This window comes from Myxocyprinus asiaticus, chromosome 2 (genome assembly GCF_019703515.2).
Source record: "Myxocyprinus asiaticus isolate MX2 ecotype Aquarium Trade chromosome 2, UBuf_Myxa_2, whole genome shotgun sequence".
Lineage (NCBI taxonomy): Eukaryota > Metazoa > Chordata > Actinopteri > Cypriniformes > Catostomidae > Myxocyprinus > Myxocyprinus asiaticus.
The window spans coordinates 31,869,536-31,892,903 of NC_059345.1; the positions used below are offsets into that span (position 1 = coordinate 31,869,536).

Genomic DNA, 23,368 nt, shown 5'->3' on the forward strand with positions numbered 1-23,368 from the left:
TAGATTGACAGAGATGGTATACTGATGGAACCTATAGCTAATGCATTACATCAATTCAAAACATATAATTAAGCAAAACATTCTGCCAGATAACATTATGCTTTTATTTGAGCGCTTTTCATTGTACTTGTCCTCAGAGCTCTGCTTGTCAATCATTAAGCCCTACAATAGATCTTTTTCTCCTTTACCCGTTATATTTGCATCCCACTTTATCTCCCAGCCATTGTTTACTTGCAATGCAGAAAGCACACAGAATATTCCTTTCTGCCCCTGACGAGAAATCGAAAAGTTGCTAAAATGTAGCTCTGAGCTGACCTTTACCAATAAGGGCCCCAGAGTGCGCAGGTTTAAAGGATCCTCCTGTCCAGCGAGCCGAGCTGTAAACTGCTCACCTAGGTGGGTCATGACCCAAAAGTGTGTCACAGGTCTGATCTAATAGGGTCACAGACAGCAGGGCAAAACATGTGAAATGCCAATAATAAAATGTAACTAACCTTATGAATGTGCATATTTAGGATAGCAAAATAAACACTGGGTTATCAATGCATGTTGTTGACGTTAAAGGTTGTGTATCTGTCTCTTGGTAGAAGCTAGCTAAATCAGGCAGATGCAAACATGGACAGTTAACGCATGTTTTCATGTCACAAGGTTAAAGAAAATACCAGATTACATTAAATACACTGCCAAAAAAAATTTGTCATATTTTCCAAACAAAATTTTTTAAACATCCTTATAACAAGACAAATTTACTTGAGAAGCAAATTTATATATGATATCAAGTCAACTAAACAACTAAACTAGGGAAACAACTAATATTAGTGAGGTTTAAGAAGTAAGAAAAGGTTAGAAATATAAACTTAATTCAAAGGGAAGAAAGTTTATTTTCCTTACCCTATTGACAAATAATCTTTGTCACATTTTAAGCATAAACTTTACTAGATTTCGTTGGATTTCTCTGAAAATAGTTATTTTATTCTCAAGTAAATTTACCTTGTTGTAAAGGATGTTTAGATATTTTTTAACTGGAAAACAAGACAAAAATACTGATTAAGAATATTATTTTTGCAGTGTAAGGGTTGATACTGTGTTGGGTCACCACTTGATGTCCAAAGTAAAATCTGGATTCCGAAGCAAAATCAGTTGAGAAACTCTAGGCCATCTGCACTATGGATTCATGCTCACTTATGTCACACAAGGTGGTGATGAACAAGAATCAAGACATTTTTTTATAGCCTAATAAATTATATGACTCCACAATACACAATAAAAGAATGAGGACCCTTATGCATAGGTAAATATCCAAACATTTCTGCTTTTCCTCCAGGCCAATCTGATGAGGAACAGGGTTAAGTCCTGATCGTGTAAAGTTGACGGGAAAGGAGCTGACTGCCGAGTGCTCATTTCTTATGAAGCACTAGGTAATATCATTGAGAGAGAGCGAGAGAAGCGTATTTCAACCCTGAACTCTTCATATCAGGGCTCCAGACTAATATTTGAGAGCGATGCCACCAAGTTCTACAAAAGGTAGCACCGGCACCTGTCCTGATTTGGTAGCACCTATAAGGGTCGGGGTTGGAGGCTATAAAATGTCTAATTTAAAGACAGAAACCAATAACAACAGTGATATTATTGTGTTACAAAAATAAGTGCAACTACCAATAATATTGCATATTTTGTACCACTACTCATTGATCAACTGGACTCGCATGGATTATTTTTATGCTGCCTAAATTTTACTTTTGGACTGTCAAAGTGCTGACACCCGTGTACTTCTATTGTAAGGACATGACAGGGCTCTATCCGCTTCTAAAATCTAAATCTAAAATTTGTATTCTGCTGAAGAAATACAGTCATACACATCTGGGATAGCATCAGGGTAAGTGAATAGTGAGAGAATTTACATTTTTAGATTAACTATTCCTTTAACAACAGTAATATAAAATGTTTTCTATAATATCTATAAAGTTAAAAAGTTAAGTAAGAGTATTTCCACAATGTGACGAGAACTTACAGGATTGGGACTAAACAGCTGTGTTGTCACAAGAAAGCCACTTGTTAGTGAAGGTAATTGGAAAAAACTTCAATTTGCTAGGGAGCCTAAAAATTGGACTATGGAGCAATGGAAAAAGGTAATGTGGTCTGATGAGTCCACATTTACCCTATTCCAAAGCGATGGGCAAGCGAGGGTAAGAAGGGAAGCGCATGAAGCGATGCACCCGTCATGCATAGTGCCCACTGTACAAGCGTCTGGAGGCAGTGTTATGATCTGAGGTTGCTTCAATTGGTCAGGTGTAGGCTCAGCAATAAGATTAAGTCAGCTAACTACCTGAATGTACTGAATGACCAGGTTATTTCATCAATGGATTTTTTTCTTCCCTGAAGGCAAGGGCATATTCCAGGAAGACAATGCCAAGATTCATCAGGCTCAAATTGTGAAAGAGTGTTTCAGGGAGCATGAGGAATCTTTTCACACATGAATTGGCCACCACAGAGTCCTGACCTTAACCCAATTGAAAGTCTTTGGGATGTGCTGGAGAAGACTTTACGGAGTGGTTAGACATTCCCGTCATCAATACAAGATCTCGGCCAAAAATTAATGCAACTCTGGATGGAAATAAATGTTGTGACATTGCATAAGGTTGTCAAAACAATGCCATGACGAATGCGCACCGTAAACCAAGCTAATGGCAGTCCAACAAATTATTAGAGTATGCAACTTTTTTTTTGGGCCAGGCAGTGTATATACAGTATGGCAAAATTATTCTGACTCTGTTATTGACTGCTCTTATTGATAAAAGTTCAGTCATTTCTTGGAATTTCTGAAGGCAAACAAAATCAGTTACATAGTTCTACAATCAGAGAGCATTAGAAGAAAACAGATTTTACACAGAAGAAAAGTAGTTTTGTTCATAATTCACAAAGGTCCAGGCTTTAAAGCCCTTGATTCCATTTCCTTATGAAAAATAATTACCATAGTTGTACCCAAGTATTCAGTTTTAACAGTGGTATTTCTAATAAGACCATAAAACAAAGCATGGATCTTCACAACCATGGTTAAATGTAATATGATTTCTATAAAAACAATGAATGGCATTTTTGTAATGAAAAATAGTATCCTAAACACATTTAAAAACAATAACTAAAAATATAAACATTTTGAAACTGCCATAGTTGTATAAAAAATGTATTATATTCCCTGACTCCCTTTATGTCTAACAGTATATTAAATAGAACTATATTAATAATCTGAAAATATTTAATGTGAATATATTTCTGCCTAAATAATATAGTTAATACAGTTACTGTTACTATAGTTGATTCATGGTAAATTTTTGTAATAATAGGTGATGCTGATTGAAAAGTCTTCCCAATTATGCATTAATTTCAGTGTTTTCTCCTGTTCATCTCTTCAATGCTATTTAGAATATCGGGGCCGTTTAATATTGTTTTAAACTAGTTTACTCAACGAGACATTGAGGTTTTCATGGAGGTTTTGCAACAGAAAATTCTGTGCCGAATTCAAATGTGTTCCGTGACTCGCACTGCTTCTCAGTTGTTCTCACAGCGCTGTTTATAATGCCATTTTCTCATACGCAATAGAAAATGGTCATATGCAACAGAAAATGGCAGCGCTTAATCAGAAAGAGAAAGTTGACCAACTCCGTAGCTGCACCGGTGCGACCCGTGAAAAAATTGTCGCACCGGTGGGAAAAATGGTCACAGTCTGGAGCCCTGAGCACAAAAACACACGTTCACATTAACACTGCCGTGTGCTTTCAAATTAACACTCGCCTGACATGCATTTAATGACCAACTCTGTTCTCCTCTAGGCTGCTATTTACAGCCACGGCAACACAACTACCTCCCACTAACCGCTAAAGAGAACATAAAGAACCCTCCATAAGGCCCTTCTGTTTTTCTTTCTTCTTATGCGCTTTATATTTAGCCAGCATTTGTATCAAAAGATCAAACGCATTTTAGACAACATGAGAGCGAACAAATGATAATAAGTCATCTTAAGCTGCCATAAACACATGCTGAGTTTATGAAAATCCAATCATATGCACAATACAGTAACAACGTTGCAGCATCGGACGGCAACAAGGCTCGATTCATACGGGGCCACAGTGGGTATGGACGACTAGAAAAGCAAATTTAGCCTTGGTGCCTGTGACCAGCAAGTGGGCGAACAACAGCACTCCAGATTACTGTGACATCGACAAAAGCCATGCGAAAAGAGCACAGCATGGCAGGGTTTAATAGTTAAGTTAAATACAAGAGCCAGAGATTTAGTACTATAAATCACATCACAAGCACAACCAGGAGCGCCACAGCAGCGCACAAAAGGCAGACTGGATCCAACAAGCCAATTCATCTTCAGAAATAGAAGGAGCCCATTGTCCATATATCAAATGGCCTGTCCCAGCCCCCTGTGTCCCTCATGTTCAGTTCATCCAAAGTTAATGTAGCCTGAGTCTACACCACACCGCACTGTAACACTGCGCTCTCAGTGGATAACCCTACGCAATCTTTAAATCAGTTGGCAGTGGTTTCTATCAAACTCACTTGAGCTCGTTGAGATAATCTAACAGCACCAATATCTGCTGGACAGAAAAAGAAAGTGCATGCCCATCCGTAGCTTCAATGAGAAAATTATTTATGTTCAATAAACAGACTGTTTTGTCCGACTGTTCTGATTTCAGATTTTATTGTCATTTATAATCACTTTAGTGTATGAATATCATGGTCTTATGTCAAGTCTAGTGTGGATAGACAGATTACTTGTCGAAGGAATCTTATTGTGTGGTTAGGACATAAAGCCATGTCTTCTTTTCAAGAATTTGCCATAAAAAAGCTCTTAAAAATAAATGGGTGTATAGATTGTGAACTCTTTTCTATGACTGAAGTGATACTTACTAGCAGCCTGCACTCTGGCTTTGCGGCTCAAGACAAGCCCAAAGAAGTTCTGGGCCATGCACTCATAGTCTCCCTCATCAGATGAGCCATCAGACTTGGTCTTCTGGAAGTGAGCAATCAGAAGCGAGCCATTAGTGAACATGACGTAGTTTTGGTCCTCCAAAATAAGCTGTCCATTGCGCCTCCACTGTGTGGTGATTGGTGGAATCCCCTCCACCTGACAGTGCAGCATCAGAGGTTGTTCCTGAACTGCGATGATGTCACTGGGCTCCAGGGTGAATGACAGCTCACCTCCAGATATCATACCTGTGGAGGCACAAGTACACACACAATTTAAAATCAACCAATTTAATTGCTCTGGTTGATATATCCATCACTGGCACAGAAAAGTAAATGACACAACTTGGAGAAATGGCTCAGTGCAGTAAATTTTATATTCCAGTTTTAATTTGATTGATGGTCAAACTGAAAACCATGAAGTCACACTTTCTTTCTAGACTAGTCAGTAGTAGAAAATCTTGACTGTCTCGATGATTTTAGACAAATTGAATACAATTCATTGATTTGTTTGAAGGTAGACAGCTGACAATGAGAATGTGTAATTTTACCTCACAAGAATCTAAATAACTGTAAACAGTAAACTAAAATACCACTTTCACATTTTTTGACCTGAAAAAACTCCTGAAGTATCTCTGGGTTCAACTGCACTCCTGCACTATTAGAGCAGAGGTACAGTATGTACAGATACCACAGTAACAAATGTAAACAGAGTGGAACATCATATCTAGAGTAACAATGAAGAGAGTCCTGTTGCAAAGAGGCACAAAGTCCATTTCACGATCATTCACTTTCTCTGTACCTCTCTGGTGGAATGAGCTTCCAACCTCCACACAATCTGCTAAAAGCATCTCAATGTTTTAGAAACACATCTGTTCCACAAGCACTTAACTAATCCACACTAATTTCTCTTGCTATTTAATAAAAAATAAAATAAATTAAAAACTCTTGTCTGTTTCTTTCTTCAGCGCTAGCTTCCATACTACTGCAGTTACTCTGAGAACTTGGCAGCGTGATACTGCAGATATTGTTGACTTTTGTATGACAAATTGCTTGCTGTGTTCCTCATATGCAAGTCGCTTTGGATAAAAGCATCTGCTAAATGACAATGTAAATAGAGTAAAACTGAAGTTTGCATTAAGCAAGGATCAAAGCACCAAATTAAAAAAACCTCACACACCAGATACACATGATGAACTTTACACAGCAATACATCTCACTAAATGTTCCCTTTTAATTACAATGTCCTCTAGCAGTCCACTGACACCCATGCCAATGAGGGAAGGACAATAAATAGGGGAAGCAAGCAGGCTGCCCCGTATTAGTGCATTAAAAGGGGAGCTTAGTGGACTCTTCTGTGCCTCAGCATTGGAGGTATCGAGTTTCAGTCACTGATGGGCTAAGCAGCAGAAGCCTCTGCCTGCGGCTCAGGAATCTATCTGAAGTTAAGCAGGTGAGGGTGGGTGGGGGGCACAAAGGGGCAGCTAAAAACCAACTCTGGCATCATCGTTGAAATTCCAGCCTCAAAATATACCCCCCTTTAGGTGCAGCCCTGGAATGCACTGTCTCACTCGTCCTTGCAGATCACATGACAAATAAATGAAGAGGGAGAGGAGAAAGACAAAAAACAGCCTCTCTTTATGTTAAGTGGGCTGAGGGGCTTCTCTGCAGGTTTAAAATCTCACTGCTATACAAATCACTCTTTTGTACTAGTCCATTTCTGAAGCAAGAAACCCACACCTTAGTCAATTCCCCTTTTTCATTAAGAAACAGTTTTCTTCCCTGACTCCTCTCTAGGATTTACTGCAGCATCAACTCATTCTCAGGATCACACACCTCTGTAGAGCCACTTTAAAGAGCTCACTGGGTTCTTGCAGTGAAATCTGAAACAGTAGGTTGACTTTTCTTTAGTTAAAATCAGTCTGTGCTGGAGTTTGGAATTTCCAAAAGTACAATAATTAATGTATTAATATATCATATAAGATGTGATGCCATGGTGCTTGATTTGCCACCTCTGGGTTTAAACCTTTTAAACCTCTTGAAGCTTAATGTAGAAGCAGATGCAAAATAAAGAGCATGCAAATGCTCGCTGCCTAGTCATACATAGTGCCTCTACATTTTTTTCTGTTATAGACTTATAAGAGGTTTATTTTCTTATTTAAAGGCCAGACCTTTTACATATATTTAAATTTTTGTACATTGTTGTGATACAAGTAATAATACATTCTGTCCAATAGGTTCAATTAAGCATATAAATCTTTGTAATATATAGTGATATTATTTTGTGAAATTGTAAAAAATAAATAAATAAATAAATAATAATAATAATAATAATAATATGTTGTGAACAACTTTGGGCCAATTTCCATTGATTTCCTTTTAGCAGATAGGAGATAAGGTTTATCCAATTTCTAAAGCTTGCACCAAACCCAGGCCTTTCCATTGGCACCATCCCAAAAAGCAGACTTCCCCGACTACATTATAAGCATCACCTCTTAAATCATCCAAATTTGAAGATTGTTTTTCCTCTGTATGGCCTGGATTCCACTCACTTTTGTTTGCATCTACATTTATCTATTTTTTCCCCTTCACTTTGTTTCCCTGTGCTTTTATATCAACCATATATGCTCAGCCAAGCTCTCAGCTAAGCAGGAGAGAAAGAGAGACCACCTCCGCAGCAGTAAGCCTATGCAGTTATTGATTAGATATCCATCAAAAGTTAAATAACGTTCAGCAGGACGTGAAGGAAAGCAAAAAAGAAGCAGAGAGGAGAGAAAAAGAAATTAAATAGTGATGCATCGATAAGACATTTGTTGGCCAATACTAATACCCATTTTAACCAACAAAAAAAAAAAAAAAATATATATATATATAGGACGATACCGAAACTGATATTTTGTCACTTATTTAATTTTGTCATCAGATCAGTTTTACTTAGGAATTATGCTTTAAAAATGTACTTTCAAAAATGTATAAAAATAATTTCCACTGAACATGGATTGGAACTGTTGAACACAAAATCTTAAAGAGAGCAACAATGAAAGATAAACAGAAGAAGAAAGAAAAATAAATATATATATATGCACTTCTGTTTTTGCAGTTCAAAACAACAGAACTTACATTTTACATGAATGAACTGTATTTTATAGAACATTACAAATTCACACTATGCATATTTTGGGCAATTCCATGGAAATGTCAACCATATCATGGAAAAAACAAACTTTTAACAAAATGAACAAAACCCCCTTTGAAATTCTGTATTATACAGAAGTAGAATACTGTATAGTGGAGTATGCTATCCAGACCGCTAGAGGTGCCGCTTGCTCATACAGCGCTGATAGAAGCCCTGACTGAAGAGCTGAAAGCAGACTATTTCAAAACGTAGCCTTTTATGGTTTAGTAATCACGCAAGTAAATATTGCAATTTCAATCTTAATTCATTCAATCATGCAACATTAATGGATATCATACCGATGTCTTAGAAGTCAAAATCTGCTGGTTCCAAAGCATTTGATAGTTTCCCTCATCATGTAGCCTATAGGTACAGCTGAAGTCAGACATTTACATACACCTTAGCCAAATACATTTAAACTCAGTTTTTCACAATTCCTGACATTTCATCGTAGAAAACATTCCCTGTCTTAGGTCAGTTAGGATCACTACTTTATTTTAAAAATGTAAAATGTCTTGAATTATTTCAGCTTTCTTGGCTAGAAAGAGTAGTTTAGGCAGGGCATCTTGAGCGCTAGAGATCTTTTCTTTTACTCTTTTGTTTTCTAGCCAGTTCGTTTGGCACCACTTGCGTCCTGGTGAAATAAACACAACAGGTGCAACAACAGCAATGGTTTTTATTCCTTGCTCCCAAGGAAGAACCAGAATTGTGGAGGTCCACTTTTTTTTCTGAGGTCTTGGCTGATTTCTTTTGATTTTCCCATGATGTCAAGCAAAGAGGCACAGAGTTTGAAGGTAGTCCTTAAAATACATCCACAGGTACACCTCCAATTCAGTACACCTCCTATCAGAAGCTAATTGGCTAATTGTCTAAAGGCTTGACATCATTTTCTGGAATTTTCCAAGCTGCTTTAAGGCACAGTTAACTTAGTGTATGTAAACTTCTGACCCACTGGAATTGTGATATAGTCAATTAAAAGTAAATAATCTGTCTGTAAACAATTGTTGGAAAAATTACACGTGTTATGCACAAAGTAGATGTCTTAAATGACTTGCCAAAAATATAGATTGCTAATATTAAATCTGTGGAGTGGTTAAAAAAAGTGTATGTAAACTTCTGACAGCTTTCACAACTGTCAGGTCCGTGTATGGTGTTTTTTCCGCATTAACGTGAGAACAAAAAAAATTATAAAATGTAATATTACATGTACATAGGAGTGCCAACCCTTCTACATATTGAGGCAATCATTATTTCTGAATTGTGCATTTGAATTCACTGAGTTTTTACAAAAAGTGTGTTACTAATTAATTATAAATAAACCATACATTTTCATATCTGCGTTTTCATGCTTATAACCTAAATGCCGATGGTTTCAATTTGGTCAATAATTGGCCAATAAACATCAGCGCATCCTTAGAAGGAACAATAGAAAGAAAAAACCAGCCAAAATGTAAAAAAATAAAAAACAAAAAAAAAGTACACAGCAGCAGTCACATTAACCCAGCACAGACTGATTACAGTGACTCCTCTTTCAAAGGGTGTTTAAGGTTTAAGCAGGGCTAGAGCACACTGGAGTTTACGATTAGCTCAGCGTGGGTCCTGAAGCCCACCAGGCAGACTCACACACAGTGCTTTTGAGTGGTGCTCACACATGGGTTTACCAGTGACACCCAAAACAACATGCCACATCTCATCAGCTTCAAATACGTTCTCTCCACCCCCCAGAAGCCAACGTTTATTAGCTATAAGAAACAAAATGAGACATTTTAAGTATGGTTCACACAAAAATAAAAATTGTCATCTACTTATCCTCATGTCATTTGAAATCCATTTGATTTTTTTTCCAAAGAAATATAAAACAAAATATTTAGCAGAATGTTGAAGCTGTTCAGTACCCAGCACTGTCAAGCTCCAAAAAAGATGACTAAGAACCATGATATAGGCTAGTCTTCAAAAGCCATGTAGTAGTAGGTTTGTGCCAGGAACAAGCCATTCATGATTTTCATCTACAGACAGAAGCGCAACAAACTATCAGCCATCATCATGAAAATTACGTGACTGTGGCAACAGCTTTGCAAAATTATATTATGTGGTTCATTATATTCATCACGTTCCGAGGTGACATGTCCACTGTGTGGTGCTAAAATGGAGTTAAAAGTTCTCCCAAATAGATGAGGTTTTGAAAATTAATGCTACGTACATATAGAGTTCTAAACAAAGCAAACCTACCTCCCTGCTCTAAACCTTAAACCTAACCAATAGTGTAATAAAAAGCAAATGTGATGCAATTGCTGGAGCAACCACATAATTTTGTGATGCATCTATGAAATTTTCGACACTCGTGTCAACTTGCATGTTCTTCAGGACTCGTACCTCAGTCCTTTCCATCACAAGTGCAACAATCTACAGTACCAGTTGAGCTATGGCACAATTTGATCGCACTTGAACGAACTTGTACAGTAAATGTAGTTAGTTATATAATGCAAACGTTAAAATGTTTCACATTACAAGTCATGCACTACAGTAAGTGTTCTGATGTCATTAGATAGCATTGTGTGAGACAAAAAGTTTTCATGAACTGATAATCTGCCGTTTCACCCATGATTTGTGTGAAAGTGAATAAAAACCATTGCTGTTGTTGCACCTGTTGTGTTTATTTCACCAGGACGCAAGTGGTGCCAAACGAACTGGCTAGAAAACAAAAGAGTAAAAGAAAAGATCTCTAGCGCTCAAGATGCCCTGCCTAAACTACTCTTTCTAGCCAAACACAAAACGTACAGCGGGTGGCACTCACTCCTAACCTAATGTGTCTAAACAGTTGCAAAAACCTGCATGCGTGCACAATGTAAGTCACGTGACCTTCTTACCTGTCCACTTTCCCCAATGTAACAAAAATAACGAAACTATATAACAAATAATAACGAAAAGGGATAATAGAAACAGGACAGAGAACATACAATATCAAACAAAAAAGAATGGATTGATTTCTTTGCAACAACGAACGGACAGCCGGAGCTTGCGCAAATGGGATTTGGTGGGGTTTGAAAGTCGGCGGTCTATGGCAATTGGTGGAGGAGATGATGACGTCAGAGGGGACTCCAACAGAAACAACCAACGGGAGATGTCTGGAAGGTAACAGAATAACGAAAGCCAGAGACAGCGCTGAATGACACACAGGAACGTAACAAGCCTAAATCAGTAATGTGACAAAAATATATTATGTAAAACTGAGGAAATGAATCATGTTAGGGACACATATAAAAATCACACTGAGGCTACTTAATTGGGTCATTTAAAAGTAACTTTATTCCATTATATTGAAATTACATGAACAACTTATGTTTTCAGATGAAGAATGAATAAGCTAAACCAAGGGGAAAAAATCTGGTGATCTAACTGATTCATGCGGAACCGATGTACATGATTAAATCATGTAAATTCAACGCATTTGTTTCGTGGTATAAATGTGATGATAACTTAATCAAAACACCAGCTCTGAGTTAAATGCCATCTTCAGTTCTTTCTGATCTTGATTTCATGAAATATCACGCCCGTCACTGAGTGAATTAAAGCACACACAAACCATTGAGTTTCATTAGTAAAGTATAATTCTACTTTCAACAGTCAAACGCATCTTACTCTAAATATCATTGGTTTAGCAGGCCCCATATAGTGACTTGGTGTGAAACAAACAAAATGTCCAGGGGCCCCGGCCCCTCCTCCTTATCACCACTCTCTATAAATTCTTTAAAGAGCCTTCTTCCAGTAAACAAGGTCTCCCTGTACTCACCTGCTCAATTCAAATACCAAATCCTTCTCCACTCCTCATTTCTGCATCTCCTAAACTCTTCACAGGCTTTTGGTGTGACAGCCCTCAGCACACTGCAAGTCTTGTTTTGACTTCCTGTGACAAAGCACTGAAACATGCTGTCAGAGTGACGGCTGCTCTCAGCCCCTTTCTTTTGTCAAGATTTACAGAAAGAACTCTTTAGACTGAGGCAGCTGAGGGGAAAAGGAAAAGTCACTCTTTATAGGGTGACCTTAAAACCTACCATCAGCATTCTGAAATTGGAGCAGATTGTTTTTACAGTCACAGTTTTAATACTGGACCAGCTGCTTGATATGTGAGTAATTTTTCAATTAAAGTTATTATCGCTGAGTCAATGCACACTGAGAGCATTAATTCGTACAGTCAGGGACATATGTTTATACACCGTATATTTTTCAAAATATTCACAGGCATCCAACAATATAAATTATTCGTAGCCTGCTGTTTGAACTTTACATGCACACAGCCTGTGGCTGCGATGGTGTTGTCTTCACCTCTACATAAAAATGTGTTCATAATAAGTGAACTTCTTTTCCTCCAACTTTATCTGGTAACCTAGAGTCACACAGGTGAAATATTTATGCTAAAGTTATATGAAACTCTTTCTTATACACAATTAACTAAAAACAAACTGTAACTGAAATTAAGTGTATTTTACATCTCAAATACATACAGCATTAAATTTTTGGCCCTTTACACACTTTCTGCTCGGAAAAGCTAAATGTTGAGAAGTTGTTGTAATAATTAGTGTAAATGATGTATATTCTTTTCCATAAATGGCTTTTTCTTTTAGAGTATGACTGCATTGGGCTTTCAGGACAACAGTGGTACAAATAAACAGATTTGAAAACACTTTCTGCCCAATAGTGCATTACTGCAAAGAACAACGAGTGTGTACAGACTAGCAATACAAATCCATCTACTTAAAGAGCACCTATTATGATTTTTAAACATGCCTAATTTTGTTTTAAAGGTCTCATACAATAGATTAACATGTATCCAAGGTCAAAAAACACTTTAATTTGCTCATAATTTAAATTGCAGCATTACCTAGTGTCAAAGTGTCAAAAACGACTCGTTCAATGATCCGTTCTAAAGGATTCATTCTAAACTCCTCCTTTCGGAGAGCCTACTCTGCTCTGATTGGTCAGATGTCCCAGTCTGTTATGATTGGTCTACCGCTTAGTGTAGTGTTTGAGGGCAGGTCAAAGCTGTTCGCGAACAGCCAGTGAAGACCAGAGGCGGGTTTTTTGTTACCAAATTATGCAGTTAGTACAGGAAGTAAGTCTGGAATTACTAACGACTCGTTTCAGGTGTTCAGAATCGGTTCTTTCTTTTGGGAGTCAATAACTCCTTTTGTCGTGCACTTTGATTTTTGAAACTTTGCAGACTTTTTTTTTTACATTCACAAACAGCTATATAACACACTACATGAAATGTAATACTTGAAAAACCATAATAGGTGCTCTTTAAAAACATCTGGACAAAATGCATTAGATTCATACCTCCTGTTGTACCCAAAAAATGAAAAAGAGAAAATATATTCCACAACTCCCTCTGGGGAGATAACAAAAGACTAATTTGACAACCTAATTCATGCTATTCTAACTCAATCTTTCTTCCTCTCACAAAGTGCTTTCCTGACTGACAGCTCTGCAATGGCACCCAAAGATGATAAGAATCCTCTTCTTGATAAAGAAAACTCCAGTATAAGCCAATAATTCTAACACATGACCTCCACGTGTACGTGGTTGGCTTATGACGATCAAAGTGAAATGAGCTCTGTGAATACTAAGCAAGATCCTGATTACATAGATGCCTGCTCATATAAGTTTGCATCTAAATGCTGCCCAACACCCCATGAAAACAGGCCACGCACTCACATACACAAACTGACAATCGCAGGAACAAAGAAACTAGGGATATTTGAAGGAGAGAAGGACAGCCTTGACATGCAATCTTCAAGGCAAAAAGCAGCCTTCAGTTCTTTCCTCACTTATTTTCGACAATGGAGAAATGATAAAAGGAGACAGTCGATGGAAGCCCCTGCTGTCTCTGACAGATAATAGACACATTCTGCTCAGCAGTGGGCTGAGTGGGAACCAGAGGAGCTCCTGTGTATTTTAGGAAATATTTTTGCACTTAAGAGTGCAACAGCAGTTAAAGACATAATCCTGGAAAGGTCTTGAAATATATATTTAGCATCTTCCCTTTGAAGTTATGACTTGAAGCCCTAACACCTAAAAAAGAACAGCACGTTGTGGAAACCTGATCTGGAAATGTAAATGTTAATAGACCAATAGACATGTCCTCGGTCGAGGTTCCAAGCGAGCCGAGCTGATACTAAATGTGATGTCAAAACCCTGCAGATCACTGATTGGTCAGAGAGAATCGTCACTACCAGCGTCACTGGATTTGCGACACGGGACATCAACCTGCTAGTTTAAAGTTAGCAACAGCAATAGCAGTATCATTTGTTCACGCGACTTTCGAATTTGTAAAAAGAAACGACTGTGCGCAAAAACCACGGCATGATCAATAAACGAGGTGCAGACGTTCCTCTCGTTAGTAGCCAAGAGGATCCAGGAGAGGATCCAACAAGAGCTGGATGGGGCGACGCAACTATGACGATCAGCCTATAATCCCACCCATGCTGAGGCTGCACTAAACTGCAGTGGAAAAGTAAGCTCAGAAAAGTAAAGCAAGCAGAGTCGAGTCGAACTGTAACGTGCAGTGGAAAAGTGCCATTAGAGCACGCTCAATTGCAGACCAGGGCAAACTACTGCCCGCAGGTCGATTTATCACGATTTATCATAGCATTTATCTGGCTTTTGGACCTTTCGCTCATCCACAAGCTTTTATTATGCTCAGGGTTGTCAGATAATATATGCAACACACAAATCAGAGATTTATACTTGCACAAATCGGAAATATTTTGTCTTATGTCATACTTAATTTATGCAATCTGGCAACCATACATGCGAGTGCACGTGCTTTCTCTCTGCAAAAAACAAACAACAACTTAGCGCTCAATTGTGCATGCAGGGGACATGCGAGTAAAACCAAGTGAGAGAGGAATATATTTATTCTTTGTGTTATTTGTAAAATGCTGAAGTCCCTCACACCTGTATGTGAATGTTACTCTGGCAGTAATCATTTATCAGTGTCATGCAGCCTGTTTTATTCAGTGGTGTGCTGAATGGGGTGCCAAACATTGAAAAGACCCACATCATGACGCATGAGCGTGTAAACAGGTTGATAATGTTCTGAGAATATAACAAGTAAATGGGTCCACTTTGTGGCCAACATTAAAATAAGCTTTTGGAATCTCTTTTTCGAATATTTTATTTTACTTTTAAACCAGACTCCTAAACCAGAGAGTGTTAAATTGAATACTAAATTACCATTGCATTGAAGTATGGTAAAATAATCAATTAATAAATTTATTCAGCCTTTATTCAGTTTTACTAACACATGATAGAAAGTATAGCAGCAAAACTTCAAGCAATCGCAGAATGGTTCCATCAGTATACACTTCAGAAAGCTGTGCATTCATTGAGTGCATGTCTGGACTTAAAAGATATAACTATGCCGAACTTTTTATCTTCTCTGTTCCATTTTCTACTTAACGGCTGATGTGGCCACAGTACCAAAATAATTGCACACCCCTGCTCAATTGAATATGCAAGTCTAATACTGTAAATTGGCAAGCAGATTTTCTTGAATACCAGCAAACACACAAAAATCCTTGCATTTTGTGAATGTTCAAAATGCTGCATCAAAATTTATAAACGTGTATGTTTTTGCAAACAGTATGTCCTAATCTGCAGGCGCAGAATTTTGCTGTCATTTTCAGCGACAGATCATGGGGGAATAAACCCCCGAAGCAATAAATGTTTTGTACATTAAAAAAAACTAACTTTTCTTTACATTGTTTAAGTAGCATTTAAACATGATTTAATCTATTAAAAATGTGTAATTATGATACATCTCCACTTTATACAGAGCACCCCCACTATTTTCAGAAGCACCCTCAGCGATTTTGATCTGGAACTGGGCCTGGTGTCAAAGCACACACACCGATACGAATACAAATGTATCATTCATGTATATATACTGTACATTCAAAGTGTTATATATAGACTGATATAATCATATATCGTGTACAGTATACACTGTATGTATGTATGTATATATACACACACACACACACACACACACATATATACACTGGCGGCCAGAAGTTTGGAATAATGTACAGATTTTGCTGTTTCGGAAGGAAATCGTTACTTTAATTCACCAAAGTGTCATTCAACTGATCACAAAGTATAGTCAGGACATTACTGATGTAAAAACAGCACCATCACTATTTGAAAAAAGTAATTTCTGATCAAATCTAGACAGGCCCCATTTCCAGCAGCCTTCACTCCAACACCTTATCCTTGAGTAATCATGATAAATTGCTAATTTGGTACTAGAAAATCACTTGCCATTATATCAAACACAGTTGAAAGCTATTTGGTTCATTAAATGAAGCTTAACATTGTCTTTGTGTTTGTTTTTGAGTTGCCACAGTATGCAATAGACTGGCATGTCTTATGGTCAATATTAGGTCAAAAATGGCAAAAAAGAAACAGCTTTCTTTAGAAACTCATCAGTCAATCATTGTTTTGAGGAATGAAGGCTATACAATGCTTGAAATTACCAAAAATCTGAAGATTTCATACAAAGGTGTACACTACAGTCTTCAAAGACAAAGGACAACTGGCTCTAACAAGGACAGAAAGAGATGTGGAAGGACTAGATGCAACTAAGAGTCTCTAGTTTGAGAAATAGATGCCTCACATGTCCTCAACTGACAGCTTCATTGAATTCTACCCGCTCAACACCAGTTTCATGTACAACAGTAAAGAGAAGACTCAGGGGTGCGGGCCTTATGGGAAGAATTGCAAAGAAAAAGACACTTTTGAAACAAAGAAAAAGTTAGAGTGGGCAAAGAAACAGACATTGGACAACAGATAATTGGAAAAGAGTGTTATGGATCTTAACCCCATTGAGCTTTTGTGGGATCAGCTAGACTATAAGGTATATGAGAAGTGCTCAACAAGACAGTCACATCTATGGCAAGTGCTACAGGAAGTGTAGGGTGAAATGTCAGTGAGTATCTGGACAAACTGACAGCTAGAATGCCAAGGATCTGCAAAGCTGTCATTGCTGCACATGGATTTTTTGATGAGAACTCTTTGAAGTCGTTTAAAAAAAAAAAAAGAAAATCAAATTGTAATAGTAATTTTTCACATTATTAATGTCCTGACTATACATTGTGATCAGTTGAATGCCACTTTGGTGAATAAAAGTACCAATTTCTTTCCATAAGAGCAAAATCTGTACATTATTCCAAACTTTTGACCCCCAGTGTGTGTGTGTGTGTGTAATATGATATACCTGTATATTACTATCACATTTAATCATACTATCATATATAGTAACCTTTATATAATTAAAGTGTGTATATACTGTAGCACTTCTACATGATCAAAGCAAACTCATATCTTGACTGACTACAGATTCGTTTGAATTTATTAAATATCATAAATTACATTCAATATTCACTAAACAGCAAGAATATGTTAAGAGTCTAGTTCATTATTGTTCAAAGACAAGTTACTTTTAAAAGAAATGTGATTATTTCATAGGCGTATTTTACGTACGACGTGCACCACACGTGGTAACATGTTTGTATTCCAAGTACATTTCCCATGAAACTCTAATATATATATATATATATTTCAGTATGTTAAACAGTAATATCGCGCCAGCAAGTGCGTGAAATTTATCATCCATAAAATCAGTTCATTCTTCCGTATTTAACATCTAGGCAACGCAACACACCCACTCTAGTCTCTACATCTTAAAACACAGACCCTACTACAACCACAAAAAGAAACATCGCTGAAGCTGAATGCATGCGGTCAATGCTGCGGCCAAGTTCACGGTCAGTCGCGACGCCAGCTTTGATCCAGCTAGCTCTACCGGTTCCGTGAGGTTCTCGGGGAGAAATCACACACTTACCGACAAAAGCGACGAGGAGTATTCCGAGAAAGCATGGAGCCTGGCGGCGCCGTCCGGTAGCCATTTAATCACATTGAAAATTAGACGAGACCCAAAACGAGAAGGTAAGGCGGATGGGCAAACAGTGATCAACTCTTCTATATCCAAACTACAGTAGACGGTAGCTCTCTGGACTTCTATATGCTTACGCCATTTTACACATCTTTCAGGAATGTGTCAGCAGCATCTTGTGCTCTCTCCTCTCGACCATGCAGCACACGCGCTCATCCACCTTTCTGCGCTCACACAGCTGCTACCTCTCTCTCTCTCTCTCTCTCTCTCTCTCTCTCTCTCTCTCTCTCTCTCTCTCTCTCTCTCTCTCTCAAAGAACAAAAGGCCCGACCGATCTCCAAACAGAGGAGAGCTAGAAGATATGTGCTTACTGTCTGCTCATATATATATATATATATATATATATATATATATATATATATATATATATATATATAGCCTATATTAGGGAATATATTTTTAAAATCGTTTAACAAAGAGGTAACCTAACAAACGGCTGAACAAATCCTGTCAAGAACGAACACATTTGATGCGTTTATAAACAGCCCACTGATGCGATCAATCAAACTTACAATATATATATATATATATATATATATATATATATATATATATATATATATATATATATATATATATTACTGTAAATGAAAAAAGCATAGTTGCATTCCGTATCTTAAGGAGAGATTAATTTATGTTAATTTAGCATCACGAGGTTAAAAAAAAAAAAACTATTTGAAAATTAAATCATATTAGCAGGTTTTGCTATATTTCAAACTACGTAACAGCAACACCGATGAAAGACTGACATCTATTGGTGGGAGCTGCTCAGCATACAGTAAGAATGCCAGCTGTGTTGCTTCATCGACACTTTTTTAGGCTGCATATCACATAAAAGTATTTCTGGCATTTTCCACGAATAGGGCAGCCTACACCTTTGTGTCCTATTACATTTTTTTTTTTAAAGCATTTGAGGCACCAATCCCATTTTTGAGAGAACTGTCAGTTCAACAATTAAAATCATACAATGCCATAATTATGACCTTTAATTTATATTACATTTCATTGTACTAATTTTAATCACCAAACATGTAATATTTTAAGATCAATTTTAAAATAGCTTTTTTTAAGCTCTGCATTTAATTATTGGTATTATTCCAAAAAGAATCGATTCCGAGGCGTTGGGAATCAAGAATCGACTCGAAACGTTGGAATCGATTCCAGAGCTGGAGTCGATTCCTTTCGGGGAAACCGGTTGATATTTTCGGACTGTATTTATTTCCTCAACCACTGTACCACACATTTCAGAAGTCTAACAGCACGAATACAATTTACAAAAAGATTATAACATGACTGCATCTTAATGATCTTCAACCTGACTCTGAGTCATTTGTAGTCCGTCAGCATCTGTAGATCCGCTCCGTTTGTTGATCTGTTTAAAGCAATCACACAAGCTCTTCAACATATCTGCTTTCCAGACCTGTACAGTCTACCGGTATTTTACTTTGGATTGAACTTTTAATCGACCTGCCAAATTTGTGACAGTAAATTGGCATACAATAACAACTTTCCCGATGTTACAACACAAGTCTGCAACAAGCAGATGACAGAGTTCAGTTAGCGGCCCAGTTCACATCAATAAATCGGTATGTTAATGTTTAAATGATCAATGCGCTGCACTTATAAAAACAAGAATCTAGCGCTTATTTTTACAGGGTTTTAAAACCTTTTGCATATATAATATTTTTTAGTTCGCCTATACATTTTACACAATTTTACATTAAAATTATTTTATGAAATCAAATAAAAAAGTAAATGCACATTATAAAATCTGTATTTTTTTATATTGTTTGAAATAAACCAGTACAACAAGCTGGATTTTTAATAAAACTGAAGTGTATTGTTTGGACATTTTATTCAGGCGTACAAGCGGTAGTGGACAATTACTGTACATTATAATAAAAACCTCTTTCTAAACAAAACTCATGAGAGATAATAGACAACTTCAATGTAGGTTAAATGGTGCTTTTAAGATTATATGCGGTAGTTCTTCGAAATACAGCCTCATCAACTCAAACTTCCCTCTCATCAACTCAAACTTCCCTCAAATTTGTCTCATGGGATTGAAGCATCGTGCTTATGTGCATATAGGCCCTGATTTATTAATAGTAAATGTTGTTCATGCTATTATAAAATAGTGCAAAGAACGCTTTGTAGTGAGCTGTTTATAATAAGATATTATTTCTTTTATTTTATTTTTTCGGAATCGAAAAAGAATCGAAAAAATGAGTCTGGAATCGACTCTTGGAATCGATTCAATCAAAAACCAGGAATCAGAATCGGAGTCGATTCCCAAATTTCTGGAATCGAACAGCCCTACAATCGATGTTTCGGGGCGTGGTTTTAGCTGAGGGTCAATTCTGCTTGTATTTTTACAAATGTATGCATTTCAGTTTTATGTTTTGATCTTTATTGCTACAACACAGCAACATCAAACCAGAGTTTTAAACATCTAGTGGCTATACTTTTGAAAAAGTGAGTATTTTAAGGTAGAAAAATTGGCCCCATTCACTTCGATTGTTAGTGCCTCACCTTATTTTTGCTTCTTTTTTTTTTTTAAAGAAAAGGATGGACGAGTCGAAATACATTTTCTTGGAAATAAACATTATGCTACAAATGCTGTCAACTGAGTTTAACTTGTATTGTAACCGGAACATTCCTTTAAGAAAGCTAATTTAATAATTAGTTTGACCTCATGTTGTCAGTCAACATTTGAAGGTTAAAGCACCTAATTTTTGTTTGTTTTTCAGGCTCTACTGTATGTTTTCGTGAAGCCAGCTAGTTACCTTACTGTAGTTTATTTCTAGAGCTGACATTGACATGATATCCTCCGACTATTTCAAGTGTCTACCAACAATCTTCCCCTTATTAATAATATTCAGTGTTATATTAAATGTTTTATCTCTGCAACTTTTACCAATAAAAAAATGGGAAATTTTGTGTCTTTACAGTGTCTGTCCATGAAGGTGCACAATTTGTTGTAAAATAATAAATAGGCAGTATTTCTATGCTTCGAAGCAATAATTTATAAAATGACAAGACTTGCTCTTGCTTGGTATGCTTCATTTTTTTTTTTTTTTTTTTATTCAGATATTTATTTACTTAGTCCAATATAATATAATATCCTCCATGAAATGAGACTCCACCCTTCACAGTTCAAGTATAAGTATGATTGAGTACCTAAATTTGTAATTTCATTGCATCAATAATTCAGAGGGGACAATTGTTCCAGTTAAAAGCATTAAATCCAGTTTAAGTGAGTAAAATAAAGAATTCTTAAATTCTGTGAGAGACTCACCAGAGCGGTCAAATATGTCACAATGTAGGAACTAGATATACAAATCTCTGTAGTGTATAATTGTTTAAGTGGCTTTAAATTGGAGCACATCTTCTATAACGTCCAAAATGTGAACCAAAAATTTAATGGTAAACACTTCTATCAATCCTTTACAGTCTTTAGTCTGTTACAAAGATGCCTTGAGGATAAAAAAAGAAAAAAATCACATATTAACACATGCTATAATAAAACTGGCTTAATATTGTTTCGTGTGTATTGAGACCGATGTTGTGTCTCTCGCATTTAATGACAGAGACGTCAAAGACCATACTGTTGCTGGTGTTACACAAAGTGTCCACAGTATGTGTGCTGAGAATATCAGAAAAGCACAGGTCTGCTGATTGTGAAAAGGTAGAAAAACAGGATGAATTCTCACATCACCAGCCTGGGACACCACAAAGCACCAAAGGGAAAACAGGCATAAGATTGATTTCAAACGAAAAGCATGCCTGTCCATCAGTGTTTCTATTTGTTGTTGCTTTTCCCTATCATTAAAGCCTTTATTTTCCAGGAGGACAGATGAGGTTTTATATGCACCAACTCACCTTACATTAGAGTAAGCTTGCATGTTCCTCCAAAGTTTTTAATCAAAGACAGGGAACCTGAGCAATCAGCACTGATTATACGCACATTATAAAGACAGACCTATATAATCATGTGTCTGTTTTGAGAGGTATGGCTCAACAAGGGAACCTACAGACCTATTGTGACATCCCTGTAGTTTCCACACTCTGACATTGACCTCCTGAATAGAGTAGAGCAGAAACCTGCCTGAAGCAGAGCTTCAACGTGAGGTAAGAAAAGACAATCAGCTCATCCAGTTAAAGTAAAAAAAATAAAAATAAAAAAAACACAGCTGCCAAACAGGATCAGAACAACTGAATCTTTATGGGCAATGCTGAATTATAACTTATCCTGAAGAGGGTATGCTGTTTATGAAAACAAATGCATATCTGATAGTGACAAGACATAAACAGTGAAAATGTCTGATAACCTTGGCATAACACAATTTCCTTATTTTCAGACAGAAGTAAAAATAGAGATCAATGAATTTTCCCCACACATTCCTAATGCTGAAGGTAGTTTATGGTGAACACAAAAATCTGATGTTATTTTGCATGTACCTGGCATAAGACTATAAGGTAATAATGGCCATTTTGACTACAACACAAACATGTATACTGTACATGTCAAGAATCATTTTTGTGGCAATGTAACTGTATACATGAACATTTAAACCATATAAACTATAACCACTTTTAAGGCATTAACTACTACAAACATTCTGAACTAGTAGGAAGTTTAATGAACATGTATGTTCAAATCTCAGTAAAAAGCAGGGACTCTAAAGTACTGAATATATACAATGGCCTTATGTCTTTGAAACTATAAGTTCTACAGAGCAAGGATAAGTTGTTGACTGGCCACTTCACTATAATGAGTTATGGTGCTAAAAAAGTAGGTGAAGTAATTCAAACATTCATCTTAATTTCCTACATAAACCGCCCTGAGTTTGGCCTGCTGTACATACAAAAACTGGAATGTTTAAAAGACCATCTTGAAAAGAATCTAGTCTTGCTCTAGCACAAAGCACTATTGAGCTGAAATAGGAGTAATATCAAAGACAGTCAGCTAAACGTTGGCAATGACTGAGACTGACAAGACTGAACTGCCAGTGAGTGTTGTTTTGGCATCATGGGCAGTCCTTTCAATGACCTAATGTAATATGGCGGCAAGAGTTTGAGCCTTTGTGTTTGTTTTTTCGATGTTTGCTTTTTTAAAGGAACATTCTGCGTTCAATACAAGTTAAGCTTAATCAACAGCATTTTTGGCATAATGTTACAGTAATTACCACAAAAATGAATTTAAA

The 23,368-nt window shown here is 36.8% G+C and overlaps 1 protein-coding gene across 1 annotated transcript in view; it reads right to left on the reverse strand.

Annotated features, from left to right (window-relative positions):
* Positions 1–18,195, reverse strand: part of LOC127456655 (immunoglobulin superfamily DCC subclass member 3-like) — a 112,653-nt gene extending 94,458 nt beyond the window's left edge. Inside the window, exons 1-2 of the mRNA XM_051725088.1 lie at positions 18,051–18,195; positions 4,918–5,223 (exon numbers count right to left, since the gene is read on the reverse strand). Coding sequence (XP_051581048.1) covers positions 4,918–5,223; positions 18,051–18,114 — 370 coding nt within the window. The 5' untranslated portion in view covers positions 18,115–18,195. The remainder of the gene's footprint in view (positions 1–4,917; positions 5,224–18,050) is intronic.
* Between the last annotated feature and the right edge of the window lie 5,173 nt (positions 18,196–23,368).